The sequence below is a fragment of the Platalea leucorodia genome (genome assembly GCF_965183815.1).
Source record: "Platalea leucorodia genome assembly, chromosome: 14".
NCBI classification, from domain to species: Eukaryota; Metazoa; Chordata; class Aves; order Pelecaniformes; family Threskiornithidae; genus Platalea; species Platalea leucorodia.
This window is the reverse complement of record NC_138836.1, coordinates 11932750-11953362: the sequence shown is the minus strand read 5'-3', so window position 1 is coordinate 11953362 and position 20613 is coordinate 11932750. Positions and strand designations below refer to the sequence as shown.

The 20613-nt window shown below is 55.4% G+C and overlaps 1 protein-coding gene across 1 annotated transcript in view; it reads left to right on the top strand.

Moving 5' to 3' along the window:
- NTN1 (netrin 1) overlaps window positions 1-20613 on the top strand; it is a gene marked incomplete at both ends in the record, with an annotated part of 105945 nt that overhangs the window by 78256 nt on the left and 7076 nt on the right. Inside the window, one exon of the mRNA XM_082326521.1 lies at window positions 17976-18050. Coding sequence (XP_082182647.1) covers window positions 17976-18050 — 75 coding nt within the window. The remainder of the gene's footprint in view (window positions 1-17975; window positions 18051-20613) is intronic.

Genomic DNA, 20613 nt, shown 5'->3' with positions numbered 1-20613 from the left:
TCACTCTCCCCATCTTGTTCTGTGGGAGACAAATTTATGTCTGCAGCTCCCTGTTTCACCCCTTGCTATAAAGGAAGCCCAGGGTCTAGCTGAGACTTTTAGATGCTTAATTGAGGGTGGGTTTTTCCCATCCACAGGGACTGTGCTGCTGATACGTGGAAGATTTATAGGCAGCTACAACATATCAGCTAGTAGTTTAAGGATCAGTGGGACCTCCAGAAAAATGTGGCTGCTGCCCTGCTGATTGTGCACTGCAGGAGAGGCTCCATCCCAACCGGTCCCCTCTGCGGCAGAAGGTGGATGGCAGCAGAGCAGGATCTGAAGGGTTTACTTGGATCCTGCTGGGGCGAGCTCTGCTCCATGGTGTCATCATGTTAAATTGTGCATCTTCACCTGCTTGATTTACTGACCGATCTTTGGGGATGGGGCCTTTGGGACCTAGCATCACCATTTACCCTGCAGGGCAGTGCTTTCACCCTCTCTCAGGTAATAATAAACCCGAGCATCGCTTAAATACAAAGCTCAACAGATGAAATACCAGATTTCTCACAAGCTCCTGCTATTTAGCAGGAACTTGCAGACTAAATGTTCTGTCTCGTGGCCTGGGAACACTGAGATTTTATGCTCCACACCAGGATCCGTCTGTTCCTCCCCCCATAGCCTCCCAAACCCGCTCTGTTCCCAGCGTGTGGCAGGGATGGCAGCGCAGACCTCTCGTACCACAATGCCACTGGGTTTATCACAGATTCCGCCAACGAATGTGGATGTTTGGCAGACGAGGAGATGCAGAGATGGCTTCTCACAGCCCTTTCTGCAAGGACCTTGGTTCCTGAGATGGAGCCCTGTGCGGAGCTACAGTGGCTCGGTGCTGGGGTCTCCTCACCGCCCCTGGGAGCTGAAGCAGCCCCAGCACACTGGGCACCTCCCAGCCTGAACCTCATTCTGTGTGGATGAGCTTCGTAGGGTGCTGTGGGCTGGTGTTACAGAGACCCCAGGAGCCTGGGGAGTCCTGTCCCTTCCATCCAGCCCCAGCACCAGGCGGTCTGTCCCTGCCAGGGACTCTTTGCTTGGTGGGAGCCTTCCCATGGGGACATTCATCCCACCCTGCATCTGCCTGCCCTGGCATGCTCTACTGACCCACTGAGGGTCATTAGGGGCGTGGGGGAGATGCTGGCTTTTCCGAGTCACCCTTGGGTGTCTGTGGTCCTTGGTGGAGTCTCCTTTCCTTGGGTTCCTTCCTGCCCGGGGCTAGGGCATGTCCCACCCCGTGCAGCTGCCCCAGCCCTTTCCCAAAGGCAGGACCGGGCTCATGCCATTCCCTCCCCTGCTCGAGGTCAGGTTGCAGGGCAGGGGGTGCATTTCTGAGTGAGTAAACTATTGCTTTGCCCTATAATCATGGTGGCAAGCATCCCTCAGGTCAGCTTTGCAGGCAGTTTGCCCTGCTAAGTCACCTACCAGCCTTGGAGCTGGTGGCAAGAGGTGACACTTGAGCAGTGTCCCTCAGTTTGAACCGGCCACAGGGATCCCTCAATGCCATTTTGCTGCTGTTTTCCCTGTTCATCAGTCCCTAAGGGCCTTTCTGAGGACATTCCCTATTATTCACAGTCTTTTCCCTGCCAGTCCCTATGTCCTCTCGCATCTTCCCAGAGCGTGACCACAAGAGGGATTGAATGCAGGCGAGGGCTTGGACGAAGCAGCGTTTATCCACATCCATCAGGCAACGTCCCGGCTGAAACGAAAGTGCTGCTGAAGCCCCAGCCCCGCAGCCATGATTCACGGGTGCGGAGTGGTTCGGGGGTGACACATCTCCCACCTGTGTGCTCCACGCGAATACCAACACAGCCAGGGAAACAGCTCCTTTCTGTGGGCTCCCTGCACTGTCCTGGGCAAATGCCAACTGGGGCAGCTGCATTCGGTCATCCCAAATTCCACGTGCCACCTCGATTGGCCACAGCCCTCGTCAGCGCCTGCCCTGAGTTGATGTGCTCTGGCAGTGTGACCCGCAGCAGCCCCAGGCTGTGAGTCATGGCCACCAGCTCAGCGCCAGGCACTGTGCCAGGTGGGCTGGGGCCGGTGCTGGGCTATTTGCCCCCGTGGCCCCTCAGCTGGCCAGCGAGCAGCTTATGCAGCAACCTACATAGAGCTTGCAGCAATAGGACCCTTGAGCAGGACAAGGGGGTGCACAGCTTATTTTGGGCACCAAACATGGACATTTTGGTGAAGAGCAGGTCCCTGTGCAGCCAGTGGGGAGAGCTGGGTGCTCCCTGTCACCCGTGCATATAGGGGAGTGCCTATAGGGATGGCTGTGGGGGTCAGAGGCATGTCGGTCAGGACATGCACCTCACCTTTGACCAAGGCGTTGGGTAGGTGTTTGAAACACCTTCCAACCTTGCTACAAAGGGACCATCTCTCCCTGGTGCTGCTGGCAGGGATGCAGCCTCCAGCCCTGAGCCCCCGCAGATCGGGGCAGCAAATGGCCCTGTCAGGGAAGGAGCAAGACCCATAACTGTACATCCTTGTCCTGGAGAGAAGGGTTATTTAGGGATCTGCCCAAGCCCAATTGGGTTTGCATAAAGCCTGTAACTGAGAACATCTCAGCAGGGTTAGAGACCTCCCTTCAGTAAAGGGACCAGCTGGAGGCTGGGAGAGGGTTATCCCTGGGCTGGGAGTGAGGCGGCCATCCTGACAGCCTGCAAGCCATGAGAAATGACTCGATAGCATCTCTTGGATCCCTATGTCACAGGAGGGCTGGATCTCCCCACTCCTGCCTGGAGGGGCGACCGGGGACCAATCCATCTCGCCAGGAGCTGCTCGCACCGCCTCCCCGTGAAAGCCTAGTGGAGGCTGAGCCAAGCTGAGCAATCTGTTGGGCCCAGCGTCCGATCATAATTCTTCTTGCAGTGATTTTTATTGGACTTTTTAAGCACTGTTTTGTCCAGGGAGCTTGAACCTTCCATATTTCATTCCTTCCCCTTGATGGGGAGCATCAGGCAGTCCTGGGTCTTGGCATCACTCATCTCCCACCACCACCCTTAAGCATCCTGCTGAAATTCGTGGTGTTTTCTTGGCAAACCCTTAAATTGGTGTGTCTGCGTGCCAAGGCTCCCATGATATGGGAACAAAAGGGTTATAGAGATGGAGAAAGAAGTTAGTGGGAGACTTTGGGTGCAGCCAGTTCTGGGAGAGATGCTGCTTTATTTCCTTTGCTCATAGCTACGCAGGACAGAAAGCACCTTCCTTGCCAAGAGCCGAGTTAGCATCACCACCGCTGTGAGCTGACGAGGGGTAAATTTCAAAAGAGCAAAGGCCAAAGCTGGCCTTGTACAAGGGGTGGAACAATGTCAACTTTGGCGTGGGGGATCCTGCCTGGCTCCACTTAGCTCTCAAAGGTCCGAATCAATCTGGGGAAACAGTCCAAAACTGAATTGTTTAGATGAAATGCATTCATGCTCTCCCATGCCGGGAGACTGGAGGATGAGGAGCGTGTGCTTCTCATTTTCATGGCCAGGCAAGGAAAGCTCTTGCTACTACCCTGTCCTTTTCTGGTCCCGTTCAGAGATGCAGAAGGGGCCACTGTGAAAGACCAAAAAAAAATAACAGTGGGGGGAAAAGGTTTACAAACCTGCCAGTCAGTCATTGTCTTATCTGAATCGAATCCAGATTGGCTTGGAAATTATTATCTTAGGTGGATGATTTCAGCTAGTGGGCTTAAATAAAAACAGGTGATTGGATTGATGCAACTTTGCATGGTTTTCCCCTGGAAATTGGCCTCCGCAGTTTCAAAACCAGATCTGGACTTTCCAAAAGTCATTTGGGCTCAAGGTGTTGCTTGGGCCCTTTTGTTCCTGGCTGGTGAGGCTGGATGTAAGTGCAGAAAAGGGAAAAAAAGCACTCTTAGCAATCCCTGGGGCTCCCTCGGATGTGCACGGACCTGAAGCAGCTTTGCTGCAGGTTGCAGCTTTCCCAGAGCATGCAGGCAACGCAGCGCAGAGGTGGACGCATGCTGTGGTATGCGAGGATGATTAATACCTTCCAGGAGCAGCTCGGAGAAGGGAGATGGGCAGTCAGGTCTCCGCTCTGGAACAATCTGGAATAGTCTCAAGGAAAAACAAAAAAACTCAAAAAAAACCCCAATCCCATGGGCTGTCTGAGCCTTTCAAGACTGTTCCTGCTTCTGTGTCTCACTTGGAAAAAACACATGCAAAGGTTATGGCTTCAGTCCGGGAAAATAGAAACTTTGTAGGAAATAGTAGAAAACATTCACTTGAAAACATACTTGCCCGGGGGGGGAGAGCTCTGCATCCGCCTTGCGTGGCCGGGGCACCCCCCGTGCTGTCACGGTGCAGACCCCCCACCGCCGTGCCACGCATCGCTGGGAGCAGTTGGGACAAGCCACCGCCCATGTGCCACCTACTCCTTCCCTGTGCACCACGTGCGTACCTGCACACACGTGCCCCACGCAAACCTCCCCCTGCAACCTCCACGGTGCTCCCCAGCCCCTCCGCCACCCCACTTCCATGTCCCAGCTTTGAGAACCCCCTGGTTTCTTCCCATCCCATCCCATGGCAGAGCTGGAGGCTGTGCATCCTTCCTAGGCTGCAGCTGGCTTTTCACTACTTACAGCCTTGGGCTTTGGGGTGAAATTTCCAAATTTTAGCCAGAAGCCTCCACCAAGAGCCAGGAATGAGGAAAATTGGCCTCTCTGATGAGTTGGTGCTCCTGTCTGAGCCTCATTTGCTGGTAGTCCTGCCTTAAAAAAGAGTTGTTTTTCTTTTGTCTGAAGGTCAAAGGCTTTAATTTTTGCCTGCCCATGTGTAGATGAAACAGAGCGATGCAAGGCCACCCTGGGGCAATCACCAGGGGTGTGCAGCAGGAACGGGACTTGTCCATCCCGCAGCAGCAAAGTGCAGATTTCAGAGGGTGGCCATGGGCTCACAGCCATCCTCGTAGATGGACATGGAAGAAAAGAGGTCCTTCAGATCCACTGCCATCAGCACTGGCATCACCCCAGCAAAACCTCACCAGGCACCGTTCAAAGATGAGTTAAATCACTTGCTCCCACCATGGGTACAGGGACTGTGCTTGAATTTCACGGCTCGGGCAGCTGGGAGCCACCTCTTTATTTCCAGCCTCCTGGCCAGCCTGTACCCGTGCATCCCTGTGGGAACGTGGTCTTTTTGGCTTCACATCTCCACTCCCAAGGAGAGGCTGTGGACCACTGTCCCCCCTGCTCATGGTCACATAAACACTGTGATCATCACTGCAGCAACAGCTTCAAGGGAAGAGTGACATTAGGAAAGGATTAAATGTACCGTAGCTCCTTTTAATGAACTGCAGCAGCTGGAAACAAGGAGTCAACACCATGTGAGCCGCCAGCTGCCTCCACAACATCTGCAAGGGGTGCGAGGCTTGCTTGGAAAATGACAGCGTGGGGACAGGCCGCTGGCATTGCGCAGCGCCTCTGGTCAGGACGGGATGCAGGGCCAAACCGCTGCTCCCCAGCCCCTTCCTGAACGCTTCTCTAAACCTCTGGACCAGCTCCATCCCTGGGTGAAGTCAGTGGCAAATCTCCCCCCAGTGCTGTACCCAGAGGGGCAAATGCAATGGGTGCCACTGGCTTGGCCAGAGAGGACCTGGCTCATCACTCTCTGCTTGGGCACGGACATGTGAACACGGCTCCCAGGTGGGCTCTCGGAGGGCTGGAGGAAGCAGGTCCCACACCATGCTGAAGTATTCCCTCCTTCCCAGAGCACTGAGCAAGCAGGGAGGGAAGGGGGCAGCTCTGTGCCTGGGTTGCACCACAGTCGTCGTGTTTGCATGGTGGCACTTATCCATGTCGTCTTGCCAATGTAGACTCGGAGGCTGTGTCAGATGGGCCGGGGGAATGTCCCTTGAAACTCCATCTCCCCTGCCTCCCATGGCTTTGGGCCCCCATGGGGTGGTGGTTGGGTTGGAGTTTCCCCCTGTGCCGTGGTTTTGTCTCAGAGTTGGCCCCAAACCAACCCTGCCAACATGCGTTGAACATTGCAACCCTCCCAAATCTCAGATGGGCAGCCCCAAGCACAGTCACCCCAGCAGGTCCAGGTCTCTGCTCAGCTAGGCTGGCTGGCTACGAGCCTCAGCTGCTGGGTACAGCACAGCCACCCAACCTCCTCCAGCCTCCTGTCAGCCCCCCGGGCGGCTTGCCCGGCCGGGTGCTGTGCTCCAGAGGAGGGAGAGATGCTCTTCACTCAGCGGAGGGAGCACAAGCTCCTGTGGAAGGCTGATCCTTGGGCAGATCTCCTTTACCAGAGGCAAACTGAAAAATACACCAAAAAAACCAACTTATGTAGCACCCTGAAAATTTAATGTGAAAGGGACTATCGAGAAGATATAAGAGAGAGTTTAGCTTTTGCCAGCCAGTATGTATTGAAAGGGAAAAGCCTGAGGAGGTGTCTGATTTCAAACTAAATTTGTCTCAAGACCAACAAAGGAAATCACAAAGTCTTAACTCTGCAGAATCGCAAGCAGAGTACCACCTAGCTTTAGTTTTTTCCAGATTTGAAGTAGTGACATATCTTGGTCATCACCCAGCACTGATGGTCAATGAAAAGGAGTGTGTGCATGTGTGTGAGCAGCCTGTGCCTGCTCTGTCTCAGTGAGGATGCTCTCAGAGCCAGGGATGGGGCATGGCCAGGGGGGAATTTGCACTGGTAGAGAGAAAAATCACAGCTCTTCTCTCTGAGGAAGCGCTAACAGCGAGCGTGAGATCTGTGGAGAGCTGGGAGCATCCCACAGGCTGGGAATAAAGCTCTGCACAGCTGCCTGCGGTATAATCAGGAGATGAAATTCTCATTTCAGTCACCCTGGTGTAAATCTGAGATCAGTCTGGGGGTCTCCAGCTTTGTACCCATCCAAATGAGTAATTAATTCAGCCCTGCATGGGTATTCTCTCACTTGTCTCAGGCTGTAAGCAAGGTGATGGATTGACTGCGTGATTGATTGACTGATTGATTGGCCGCAGCATCCAGCTCCCTCCTGAAAAGAGATTTCTCATGGTGATCTGCAGTGAATGGCTGTGAGCACAATAGGGGTGAGGGGCTTCCAGTGAGGAAACTTCTGGTCACTTCGAAATATTTCAGAAAGTCTGTGGAAAAAAACAAAAAACAAAAAACAAAAAACAAAAAACAAAAAAAACCAAAACCAAACCACCACAAAACTTCTGCTGAAATGCAGATAAGCTTCATGCACAACTGCATTGTGCTCTGATAATCCCATTGCAGGGCTTCCTGCATCCCCACATCCCTCCATCGTTAAATCCCTCCATTCCTCCATCCCCACATCCCTGCATCCCTGCTTCCCCCCATCCCCACATCCCTTCATCCCCATACCCGTCCATCCCTGCATCCCTCCATCACCACCTCCCTCCATCCCTGCATCCCTGCATCCCCAAATCCCTCTATTCCTCCATCCCTCCATCTCTGCATCCCTCCATCCCCACATCCCCAGCTCTGGGATGCTGCCACCTTGGGGACCATCCTTCTGACGCTGGGGGGGCATGGGTGCCCACAAGCCCTGGGCACCATGGCCAAGCCACAAGCTTCAGAGCAAGCTCTTGCAAGCCCAGCATTACTGTCAAACCCATCTAAAAAAAATAATAATGATGATTTGAAGTTAAAAGAACTGGTTCTCTCCCCTTCCTGGGACATTTCCAGATGCTGATTCCCCTTGGCCAAACAAAGCGCCTGTCCCCAGCACCAGCAGTGTTTCCCCCAGAGCGGAAAGTCTGATTTGCCCCGGCTCTTGTTACGTCCTGCCCCCACGTCCTGCGCAGCGTCCGCTCGGCCGGGGAGCTGCTGTCAGGCTGGGAATTTATAGGGTGGCCAACGCTCCCGAAGACAGATGGTTTCCTATTAACGTATTTAATCATGTCGACTGCGGCTCTCGGCAGGGCTGTGTCCCTGGGGGCACTGGGAGCGGCAACCCTGGAGTTCATCAGTGGTCGGAGTCTGGGGACACGTTTGCGGTGGGGAAGCGCCGGGTGGGGATGAAGCGCTGTCAGGGCTGGCGCCCCGCGTCCCCCATGTCTCCTGGGGCTCAGCGCTGGGTTTGGTCCTGCAGGGAGCGGGTAGGAAATGTTCTGCCAGGCCCGGCTGCCGGCTGCTCCTGGGAGAGGGGCAAGGAGGGTGCAGAGGCAGGGCTGGATGCGCCGTAAATGTCCCATGTTCGTGCAGTGTTTTCCAGTGCTTTAGTGCCTGGCACAGCTGGGCTGTCCCCGCTGTGTCACTAGTGGACACAGCCAGCCTGCTCACTCCCTTTATAGCTGGGAAAAATTGGGATGCCGATGAGGCCACAGCTGCTATGGGCACCCATGCCCCAAAACACCAAAAAAAATTGCTCAGGCCCATTCCCCCCCATCCCAAAACTGGCAGCAGCCAGGGAGAAAACTCACCCCGACCTGCAGTGGGGCTTGGGTGGTGCCTGGGGGTGGTTACCCCTCTGCATGCAGCGTCCAGGGGTCCCAGGGCCAGATCGAACAGGCAGGACTACGCACGTGCTCCGATGGCATCCGAACCATGCCCAAACCCAGCTGCTGGGATGCTGCATCGGGCCACGGCTTGAAACGGGGAAGCTGAACATGAGCAGCCATTGCAAGGCAGCTCCCCAGAGGTGGTGGGCAGCCCCAGCTGCATTCTGCGGGGTGCTGGTGGTCCTGCCGGAGAAGCCGGTGCCAGCCACCCCCTGAGCTGTGCTGGATGCTGCGGAGGTGGGAAGAGGGCTGTGGGATCCCCACCGCTGCTTTCCACCCGCTCCAGGCGAGAGGCTTTAATCTAATTACATGCTTTATTTGCGCCAATTTGTTTTTCAATCAATCTTGTTCAGCCAGAAGAAAGGAGGCTACTGTGGGCTCATTTGCACCTTCTTGTTCCAAGGGAGAGGTTAATGGCAGTTATCCTCGCTGGAGATGCCTTGCAGGGCTGCGGACCTGGCTCCCCCTTTGCAGGGGCTGCCTGGCCTGGTGCACGGGTGGGTTCCAGCCATCCCTTTCCCCAGGACCATGCAACAAGTCCCCAGTTCAGGCACAGAGCAGCCTGGCCGCTGCCTGAGGATGTCTTTGTAACATGCTGTCTTGTCAGGATCCTTTGCAGCCAGCGATGTGGAGGTGGCCCAGGATGTGCTCTGCAGGCAGGGCTGCAGGCAGGGGTCAGGATACTCCTGCCAGGCGGTCCCAGGGAGTCCTGGGGCTGTTCTGCAGAAAAGATTTTGTGTATCTATTGCCAGGAGTTTCAATAGGGTCCCAGGGAAATGTTAGGGTCTACAGAGCACCAAAAAAAAAAAAAAAGGTGAAAATAGCTCACCATACTTTTCCTGCCCAGGCAGGGCTGGCGCAGCTCGCTGCCGCAGTGGCTGCGCTGGTTACAGGGCAGGGCTGGCCCCAGCACCGCATGCCCACATGTGCTGGTGCAAAGCGCTCCTGAGACTGCTTTGGAGACCAGAAGATGCTTGGGTGCCTGAGCAGGTGCCTTTACACGCAGAGCAGACTGGTCACAGACCCTCTCCGAGGCTGCCCCGGGAGCTGACGGGGCTGGGTTGCAGCTGATGGGCCAAATCCCTGCCAGCTCCTTTTCCCAGGGCACACTGTGGGGACTGCTGCTCCGAGGCCAACTGTCCTGGGCCAGCTTAGGAGGTGACCAAGGACAGACAACAAAGTCACATGGCCACGTGGTTAAATGCAACCCCATGCCAGAGGCCTGCTTTTCACCAAGACTTTGCACAGACCCGGGAGCAGACCCAGGCCCTCAGGATCCTCATCCACAGGCTAAGGGGACTGTTTCAAGCCTGGGGACCATTTTGCAGAACAGACAACATGCATGACTTTAGCAGCCCAGTCCTAGCTCATCCCAAGTCCAAAGCTTGCAAATTATGTGCCTCCCTGTACCAATGTTGGAGGTATGGCCAAGACCACCCAGACAGAGACACCGGCCGTCCTGCAGCTAGCCCCAAAATGAAGAGTGATAATTTGCATGTTATATTTGCAAAGGGCATCATGCACATTAGCTGGGTTGTTGCCTGGTGGGGGGAAGAAGAGTCAACGTAGTCATAACAGGCTCCCCTGCTCCATTCAACAGCTGGACAGAGGAAGGCAGGCTGCTGGGGATGCAGCAGAGCACAGGAGAAGCAATCCCACTGCTAAAGTGAATAACCTGGGAGGGAATCTCTGCCTTAAGTTTGCTTTTATATTAAAGAAGGCTGCTCTGAGACAAAGACTCCGACTGGAGTCCAGCCCAAATTAAATTACAGCACTGATCCCTCGCTGTCAACATGTGCTCTGCAAGGCAGAGACGTTGCACCTGGGGCAGTCCCTGCCGCTCATCCCACAGAGAGAAGCCCATCCATGCTCCCTGTGCAAGGAAAGGGCTACTCCCGAGCATCCCCTCCTTCGGGACGTGTGGTCAGCAAAGGCCAGGCGCTGGAAGCTTGGAGTGAGCACGCGTGGCTGGCAGAGCTGGCACTCTCCAAAATGACTCTAACAGTCATTCGCTGAGACTGATGAAGGAGATGTTAAAATAATTCTTTGGGACAGAAGCAAGGGGCAGCTTCAGTGCTGTGGGAAGCAAAACAGGATTTCATGGTCATCTGGGGAACTGTTCAGAAGTCCAAAAGCCAAAGGCATCTCTGCTGTAACTGCTGCAAGCCAACCCTGGTACAGCATCATCATCTCCTGTCCTGGTGCTGGGCCGTGGTGGATGGCACCTTATACCCTGTGTCCCCTGAGAGCGTGGCTTCCAACTGCCTTTGGGATGTTTTGAGATGGCTTGCAGAAATGTTTTCATGCCCAGTTTGGGCACATCAAGCACCCAGCTGAGCCCATGCTCAACCACGTTGACCACACGATGTTTCTGCCCCTGCCCTCCCCAAAGGCTGGGTCCCCGACCCACACCCCTTCTGCTCCATGTGCTTTTCCTCCATGCTCTGAACCAGGAGCTGAAGATGTTGGATTGCTGCCTGTAAAGGGGTTGGAGATTAATTTCCGCAGTCCGAACAGTTTGGAGTAGCACGTGGTCCCACGGGGATGGGGCAGTGCAAAGCTCTGCAGACCCATGGAGTTGTAGGCTATTGTACACGTTGTCCTGTACCTCCCACAGGACTACAGGCTGTAGCAGTACTTTGGAGCACCTGGAATAGTTTTGTCATTGCTGGATGGGCACAGGAAATGTCTTGATGCAGACAGCACCCACACTGGGGCTTTGCTTGAGATGTGAGGTTTGGGTATGGACCACAGCCAAGAGCTGGGATTCCCCAACTCCCAGCAAAGGAAGCATTTGCTTGGGTCCTTCTTCAGCATCTCTGTGATGCTGGAGATCACAAAAATGCATCAATGAGACATTTGCCTTCCTCCCCGTGGGCACTTGTGTGGGTTTTGCAGTGCTGAGCTGACAGTCAGGTCCCTCAGGTGGGGCAGAGCCCCCCCGCAACGTCAGGAGCTGTTAGAAAGCCAGAAGCAGCAATGCAAACACTGGACCAGAGGTTTTTGGGGTGCCTGAGGAGGAAAGGTTCAGCTGTTCTGCACCAGAGCTGCCCCTTCCAAGCACGGATTTGCCCGGAGCCAGTGGGGACCTGGATGCTGCCGTGTTCCCCCGTGGTCACCGCTGCTCACTCCCACAGCCCCATTGCAAGGGGCAACTCATGCACCAGCTCTGTGCAGGGATGCCACAGCCCGTGAGCAGCGCCGATGGAGGATTTCTGTCTGATAATGCTGGGGAGGAAGGAAAAAAGGAAAGGAGGTGAAAGCTGTTCATCACCATGGCCTCCTTGCACGAGAGCAAATCAAAACAGCCCCATTGATCTCAACTGGCCAGTGCTGAGGGTATCTGGGACCCCAAGCAGACCCCTACTCCTATTTTCTCAGGCCCGCTCTCGCCAGTGATGGGCTCACAAATTTAGGATTTGACGTTTGGACCTACACCCTCATTTTGCAGCTCAGTCTGGTTGCACATCCCACCCAGTGCAAGCAGGGGATGGGGACACCCAGACCCGCAGAGCCCCAGTGAGGAGCGCAGCCCCTCGGGAGCACACAGAGAGAAAGCGGGCAAGCAGCCTTCACCCCCTGAAATGCTGAGGCCAAACTGTCAAGGCTGGGTCTCCCCTTCTAAGCCACGACACCTCCACTTTGGATCTCAGCCCACAAAGGTATTTAGGGCCCTACCTGGGGGAAATCAATGGGAATTTAGCTGCATAAATTGGGATTAGAAATCTGAATCCCCTTGAGGATCTAAGCCTTATATCTGCATTTCGAGTTAGGTACCCAGGCCAAGAAATGTGGCTTTAATCGTTCTATCATGTCAGAATCAAGGGGCCTTTAATTTCCGTTACCAACATGTGGCTTTTGCAGAGGCTTAAAGCTCATTTTGGAATTGCAAGCGCAGCAAGACGCGGTCTCGTGCAGCGTCTTCTCGGGAATGCCGCTCAGCGCCCCGAGCTCTGGCTGCCAGCACCTCCGTCCTGCCCAACCCCAAAAGCATCAGCACTCTGGCAAGAGTGGGGGGCATTAGCAAAGCCTGGGGTGACCAGGGCCCCAGCTTCCCACAGCTTTCAGTCTCATGCTAGCAGCTCCAGCCCCGCTCAAACAACGCCCCCAAAATGAAGAAATTAAAAAAAAAAAAAAATGCAATTTTTGCAAAAAAAATTAAGCAAAACAAAGAAGGTGTTTAGCTGTGAAAACTCTCTGCTCAGCCAGAGAATTAGTTATATCAAGGGGATGGGCTGAGCTGCAAAGCTGCTGAATGCTATGCTGACACATTTTACTAAGCTGCGATGGACACGAAACAGCCGCCCGCCACCTGCTCCCAGCCCTCTGCGAACAAGTAGCGCCAACCGCCTCTTCCCAGATCCCCTCCGCTCTGTTTATCCGGGAAACGCGGAAAGTTTGTGCTTTCTCGCAGGTAAGCAGCCGGTCGCTGCCAGCCCGGGGACCCGGCGGGGAGGTGTAGGATGTCCCCGGCGCGGGTCGCGGCGTGTTAGGATGCGGTGGTGAAAAAAAAAAAAAAAAAAAAGTGCTGGGGTCTGGTTGTGCTTTGGGTTTGCATCGCTGAAATGGGGATTTGCACTGAAATATTTGTGCAGCTGAGCAAACTCAAGGAGGAAAGCACTGGGAGCAGGGGGAGGAGGGCGTTCAGATCTCAACACTCGATTTCTCCTGCACCACGGTGCTGTAGCCAGGGGTGTTTGAGTCCTTCAGAAGGGGGATGGCCAGGCCAAATGCAGGCTAGGAGGGACTCAGAGAGGTTTCAGGGTCTGCTGAGGGCAGGCAAGCCCTGCCTGTGGCCCGGCAGGCCAAGAGGGCAGGTCTGCCCGGGAGGAGGAGCAGGGCAGGACAGCACTGGGGTGAGGACCAACCCTTGTTCTGCACCCCTGTGCGCAGGGGACATCTGTTTCACCCCGTGGTGGGGCAGAGAGCTGGGGCTGACCCCATCCGCCAGTCCTGTAGAGCAGAGCCAAGTGGCGTCCACCCCGTCGTGGACACTTACCACCCCACGCTTCAGGTACCAGGTTGTTCCCCATCTCAAAGGGGGCTTCGTTTCTTCAGACAGCCTGCTTTTACTCTCAGCCTTGTCTTGGGTCAGACTCTGGCATCACCTTCCAAGGGCAGGTTACCCCCAGCTGATCCTCTGCAGCCTCGTGGGGATGGGCGAGAGGGACCTGCGGGACCCGAGCTTTTCATGCAGCCAGGACAGCACACGTGCCCTGGGACTCTGGAGGTTTGCAACAGGAGAATTTGGGGCTAAATTCTGCAAGAGTCGCACATCACATGTGTATCTCCTGTACGCATGCATGAGTCACTGAAACAGCATTTAGCGCACTCCAGGCTCTAAATCAATCCTCTTCTCCCATTTCAGCCTGCTGCCCCTTCCTCCCATCCCTTCCCCAGCCTTTGAGCTTGGCTCTACTATCACCTTCTATCAAGGGACCGGCAGCCCAGCAAACCTTCCCCCAGAGCCTAAACTGCTGAAACGTCACTTGATGGACAAGAGCAGCGTCTCTTCTAGGCGTTAGGCAGCACTGAAATAATAACCTGCAGCATCCCCTCTGTGTGCATTCCCTGAGCAAGCAGCAATCTTGCAGCATCACCCCACGTACGTAGCACTGCTTACCAGCAAACACCAACTCAAGGCTTTGCTCTGAGGTATTTCATCTGCCCTCCCAAAGAGGCCCCGGAGGACCTCCAAGTCACCCAGGAGGCAGGAGGGCTCTCCACGGAGGAGACAAAGGAAATGAACTGGGGCAAATCCTCCACCCATGGAAATCAGCCCTGGCGTCTGGTGATTTACACTGATTTACACCAGCTGGCTCTGGCCACATCAAGTTCAATTTAAACCAGCTGAGGCTCTGGCACAGCTCATGGGGTTGGGAGAAAAAGAAAGAGAAAGGAAAGGCAGATGGGGTTGTGTTAGTAAAAGCAGGATTAGATTTGGGCTGTAGCTGGGTGTCTTGAGCCATGAACTTGGTTTTAGGTTTGCACCCAGGGAGCAAGCAGAGGCTGTGGGGATGGGGTGCTGTCCTGCAGGGCTTGGGGGGCAGCTGGGTGATGCCCCATTGTCACACAGCCTCTCTGGCTGGGAAATGCTGCTGGGATGGGTTTCTGGCAGGTCTGTGATCTCAGGCAGACTGGAAATATCGTGGCAGGAGCATAGGGATGGGGAAGCTCAGGTGTGGCTCGGGATGTTTCCTTGGGGAGAGGTTGCTGAAGAGACTTGGGGTTGTTCTTGTGAGTGGTCTGGACTGAAGTCCAGAGTGATGGTTTCTATGTGATTGCTGTTTCTTGGGGCTGAATCCCAGAAGCAGTACTGCGGGGCTGGAGGAGGATCTGCTCCTGGTGGGCTCTGCCAGCCCAGCTGGTGGAGACCTGCCTGCAGATCCCAGGGCCGAGCCATGAGGCATACAGGTGGGAGCTGCTTTCCACCCCTGCCTGTCACCAGTGCTCAGAGCCAGCGGCTTGCCAGGATCTGTCTGACTTGGGTTTGTCCAGGGGAGGAGAAATCTGCAGCCAGAGCTCCCAAGTGTTGTCCCTGCTCAGTTGCTTGCTCCCTGCCTGCCCTTGGGTCAGCCTCTTCTTCAGATCAGCTACTGCATAGGGGATGAGATGCAACAGCAATGATAAATATCTATAGCGCTCCCGGTTTTTCATGCCAGAGGAGAACCATCATCATGATTACCATAACCATGCTAGTGTCCTGAAAACATCAGCAATCTGCAGTTGAGCAGAATACCGCTGGCTGCCTGGCGAAGCAGCCCGATGCCCTGTCTCTTGTCAGTCCTCTGCTCCACCGAGCAGGTGAGGGAAAACCTCCCTGGGCTGTGAGGTTGCTGCATGCACATTTATTTCCCTTAGACTGTTCCTTCCATGGCTATGGCCAGGAACATCTTACCAGTGAGTTGGATCAGGAACATTTCTGTTCCCTGGGCTCGGTGACACCAGGCAGCCACGTCCCAGTGCATGGTGGCATCCTGCCATGTAGGCATGGCTGGGGCTTTGCTAGCAAATCTCTATCCACTGAACTACAGCTTTTATGGAATATCCACTCTTTTCTCAGTGCGCTTCAAGTTTTGTGTAGTGTTCAGGGTCACGTTAGATGAGAAACACCAAGGGGAGGCATCAACTGCTGGAACCCCTGAGCCATCGGCTTGGCTCCTGGCTTTCCAAGGGCTCTGGGCAGTCGGAGCTGGGCAGGGATCTTGGCCAGGCCTCTTGGAGGAGGAAGGTGCCCCGCTTCATATCATAGCTTTCACTTTTGGCCCTGGCTAGGTCATATTGAAAGAGCGCGAAGCTGTGTATTACTGCAGGTGCTCTCCTGAGGAATGGGAGCAGCGGGGCAGGAGGATGGTGCTGAGATGAGGTGACTCTGCCTGGCCATGGTGAGAGGGGCTGGGACACACATGGATCCGAGGTGTTGGTACTGAGGTGGTACCTGATGATCTTGGGAAGTGTGGGTGTTCAGCTCTCTGGGTTTCCTTTTCTTGCTGGTTCCCCCTCTCAAGCTGAAAAAGGAGCTGCTGCTTGGCTCAGGCTGGGTTTGGTTCTGCTGCTAATGGGGAAGGTTGCATTTGGGGTCCTTGAGACCTCCTGGAGCATCTCCTTTCCACCTGAGGAAGCTCCCCATGTTTCTTAACCCACCTCCTTCCCCAGGAACACCTCCTGCACTGAGGCTGATTAGCCGAGAGGGTGCACAGCACCCTGTGCAGCATGTCTGGAGACATCGGTGCCCTCCTTGCCTGGGCTGGCTTTGAGCATCTACCACTGGAGACCACCTTCTCCAACAAGGCCTGGGGCTGTTTTTGGGACCAAAGCTGGCTTCCTACCACAGCCCCTGTGTACACAGCAGAGCTGCAAGCAGAGCTATCGCTGGGAAATGCCATAGTTGCTATAGCTGTGCAGCCACCTCCCAGCTCTGTGCCTCAGTTTCCCCTCCCAGCCTGCTTAGTGTGAGCTTCTCTAGGAAGGAACTGCTTCTTGCATGTGTTCCTGCGGTACATAAGAAATGGGGCCGCGAGCCCTGCTGAGGCCGTGGCACAGGCCACCCCAGTGTGTGACACAGCTGTGCTAAGGGGGACACTGCACAGCTTCTCCCCCAGGGTTTCAGATCGTGGTCCACTGGAGAGCGTGGACAGGAGCTTGGGGTGTTGCATGGGCAAGTGTGGTTCTGGTCTGGCATTGCCGATGTGGCTTGGGGCAGGACACGGGCACCCCGTGTCCACTGGCCATGGGGTACCAGCAGCATCCCCAGCATCCCACCCCGCTCGCAGAGCTCCGGGGCTCCACTGTGGTGTTTCAGCAGGTTTTCACACCTGGTCTCCAGTGGTGGCTGTGGAGGAACGATGGGCAGTTGGGAGAGGTGGACATGCCCAAGGACTATCACTGTACCGAGGCTTTCCACTGGGGCCAGATGTGTCCCATTTTCCCCCAAATAAGGGGTTTCCGTGGTGCCTGGGGCTTCTCTCTAGCACCCGTGGGTGCTGAGGAGACATGGGATGTGCACAGACAGCACGTCCATGAGCCAGTCCTGATGCTGGCATGGGGTAGCACATCTGTAGCCACAGCGTCATTGCCTGGCCGCGGTGCCACTGGGATGTCCAGCAGCAGCTGGAGGGCACCATCCGCACGATGCCATCCATCCGCACGATGCCATCCATCTGCATCCCGCACAGGAGCGGTTCCCTGGGAGCAGCAGCTACCGGAGCAGGGCTCAGCATCCCCGCAGCCGCCCGGGACCATGGCCGGGCTCCAGCCCCACCAGCCCCAGCGGCACTGCCAGGTTGCCGTGCCGGCGCTGCCAGGCTGCCATGCCAGCGCTCCTGCCTGCCCGCCGCACCGGCCGCTGCGCCGGCTGAGCGAAGCCAGCGTGTCCCAGCAGTGGGGGCCCATTAGAAATGAAATGTTCCTACTGGGGTATTTTATTTGCACACTTCAGTAGAGTGGACACCAAAAGGCTTTGCTAATGCTTCATGGGCTGCTAATTTCCTCTCTGACCCGCATTGTCGGAGGGTGACCCCAGCCCGAATCTCTCGGCAATGAATGCCAAAGGCTGACACCGGCCCGGGTTAGGGGTGACAATGGGGCCTCTGTGGGCTCCGGGCAGGCTCCAGTTGGGAGCTGGAGAACAGGGGGAATTTGTGTGGCTCTCAAAAGCTCTGGGTGGCACAATAAGGGAGGCCCCGGGGTCTCCCAGGAAGACAGAGGCAGCCCAGGGAAGCCGGGCTGGGGGAGGCGGGCGGGAGGATGGTTTCCTTTGTGAAAAGCTTTCTTTAGAAAGGAAGGTTTTTCTGAATGCCCCCTTAGACGACCCAATCGGGGCCTGGCAGATGGATATCACAGGCACGCTGCTTATTCATGGCAGGCTGCAGCTTTGAGCCGTCCCCCCCCTTCCCCCAGGCTTTTATTCATTTTAAGGCTAATTTGTTTTGTTAATGTTTTCTTGCCCTCCCCCTCTCCTGTGCAGATTGTGACTCATACTGCAAAGCCTCCAAGGGGAAGCTGAAGATCAACATGAAGAAGTACTGTAAGAAAGACTATGGTGAGTCCTCCCTCTCGGCCGCAGCTTCCCAGGGACGAGCGGTTGCAAAGGGATGCAGAGCCGGAGCATCTCCCTCCCAGGGTGTCCCCAAGGCTACCGAGCCCAGGGGCAAGTTGCCGGCTGGGTCTCAGCCATGCCGGGGCCAGGCAGCCCAGCTCTGCTCTGCAGTAACCCTGTGCGCCGGGCAATTTGGGGCATGGTTTTTGCCGGGTTTGGAGAGGGAGTCCTGGGGAGTGATGCTCAATGAAGCAGCGATGCAATGTGATGCTTGGAAAATGAGTCCCCCTGCAGATGCTGAGACACCCCCCAAATCGGGGTCCATAGTGTCTTCATCCCAAGGTGTCTTCTGGGTTACACTGACGCAGTGTCCTCTCTCTTCTCACTGTGCTGTTACGTGCAGCGGCTTTTAAAACTTGTGCTTTGCTGTGGGGACAAGCAGCAGGCGGTTCCCCATCATCTGGATCCATCCCCCTTGTAATTCCCAGGCGAGTTCAGAGGATGGTGCAGCCCCGGGACAAGCCAGGGAAGCTGTGGGATCCCCATCCTTGCTGGTACTCGAGGTCCTGAGCACCCTTCCATAGCTCCAGCTTGGAGCAGCAGCTTGGAGCAGGCACGTCCCAAGCTCCCACCCCACCTCTCTGCTGCTGGGATTATTTTTAACATGGGTCCATTCCCAACATCGTCACCAGTAGGTCCATGGAGGAGGTGGCCAAGGTGACCCTGGGAGGGGATTTCCTTCAGGCCATACTAAGAAACCCCTGGAAGCCCTCCCTGGGGCTCAGCACCCCTCTCCACCTCGGCTTGGCCATTGCCCACCGGCACTGAGCCGCCCCAGCACGGGCAGCTGGGGAGGGATGGCTCCGCTGCGGTCCCGCCTGCCGGGAGGATTGCCCTCCTTCACCAGCGGTGCCAAGGCTATTGGGATGAGCCAAGCATCGGGAATGGAACCAACCCAGAAAAATCAGGTAGAGCTGGTTAAATACAGGTGCTCTGTGCTGGGGGATGTGTAGAAATGGTGCTAAGCATATGTAGGGGCTGGAAATTCTCTCACTCCCCCAAAGACTGTAGTGGGAGGGAGGAAAATGTCTGCAGGTGGGACCAAACGCGAGGCTTTGGGTTTGAGCCGGGGCTGGCAGTGGGCTGTGTGTGGGTGAGCCTGGCCGTGGGCTGAGCCTTCCAACATGGAACGACCAGGGAATGCCAAGGTGCTGCAGGGCAGGGTTTAGCATCCACCGGGGCTGCGATTACCCCAGTGTCTGCCAGCCCTTCCCCTCCACAGTAGAGGAATACATCATATATATATGTATATGCATGCATATAGTTATGTGTGTATATATATATTTTCACCAAATTGCCAAGGGAAAAAACCCATCCCATCTGCATCAAAGCATCCAGAGGTGGTGATATCTCCTCCCTCCTTCGAACACGCTCACAGCAGCAGCTCAGCGTGTCTGGGAAGTGTTTGCGAGAGCAGAACGAATTCCCATTCAACAGCCCTTCCCCGGACACGGCGCTTCCCGGCAGGGCTGTCCGACGGATGCTCCACGCTGGCTTTGTGCTCCGGCACCTCCCCACCAGCCTGGGGGAAGGAAGAGGGCTCAGAGGCAAATGTTTTATTTGCATTCCCATTTATTCTTCCATTACCCAAGTGACAAAATTGTTGTGGAGAGCATCCCTCGGCAAGGACGAGCTGCCAAGGCTGGGGCCATATTCGAGGCCGCACTGAAGTCTGGCCGTGCTCATAGGAGCTGCCGGAGGTTCAGCAGATGTTGGAAAGGTCAAAAAAATGCGTTTTCTCTTAGAGAAAAGGGTTAAATTGCACGTGAGAAAGTCACTGCTAGAACATGAGGTTACTATAAACAGGAGTGGGGCTGACCACCAGGCTATTAAAGCCATTGGGTTTCTCGCACGTGGATTCTCTGCTGGTTAATAAGGTACAAATGCGTTTCCCGCACGTGGTACGTGCACCCCTTCATTTTCCCACCTGGCTTCTCCAGCATCTCCTAAGGGCTGAGCATGCACTGGAGCATTTACTCTCTGAAGAGGCGAGAAACCAGCCATTTGATTGCAGGAAACTTATACATGTCGTGATCCACATTGGCTCAGTGCATGGTAGGGAAGAAAAGAAGGCACGTGCGTCCCCCTCGAAGCATGTTTCCCAGCTCAGCAGCGTTATCTTTCCCTGTGGCTTTCAGGGCAAGGCTTGTGATATTTCGATGGTGGCAGCACTTGGGCTTTGCTGGAGGGGTGGCCCCAGCTGGTTTCACTCCTTGGCCTGTCCAGTCTCGCCAGGGAGATGTTTCTGGGAGTTCAGGTGAAAGCTTGCGCTTGGTTTTGTTTGAGGCTGTAATGTGGGCTTCAACAGACCCCAGGAAGATGAGGGCAGCTCAAGAGCTGTCTCGGGCAGGCGAAAACCCTGGAGCAATGAATAGAGGTGCTGGAAAGACCTTTGGTTGTCTCTTTTCTCACATAGCATCACTTTGCAGCAGCACAAGTGAGCCAAAGCCGCTTGCTGGGGCTGGTTCAGGGCAAGCAGGCGCAGGCTGTCCCAGCGCAGGAACCA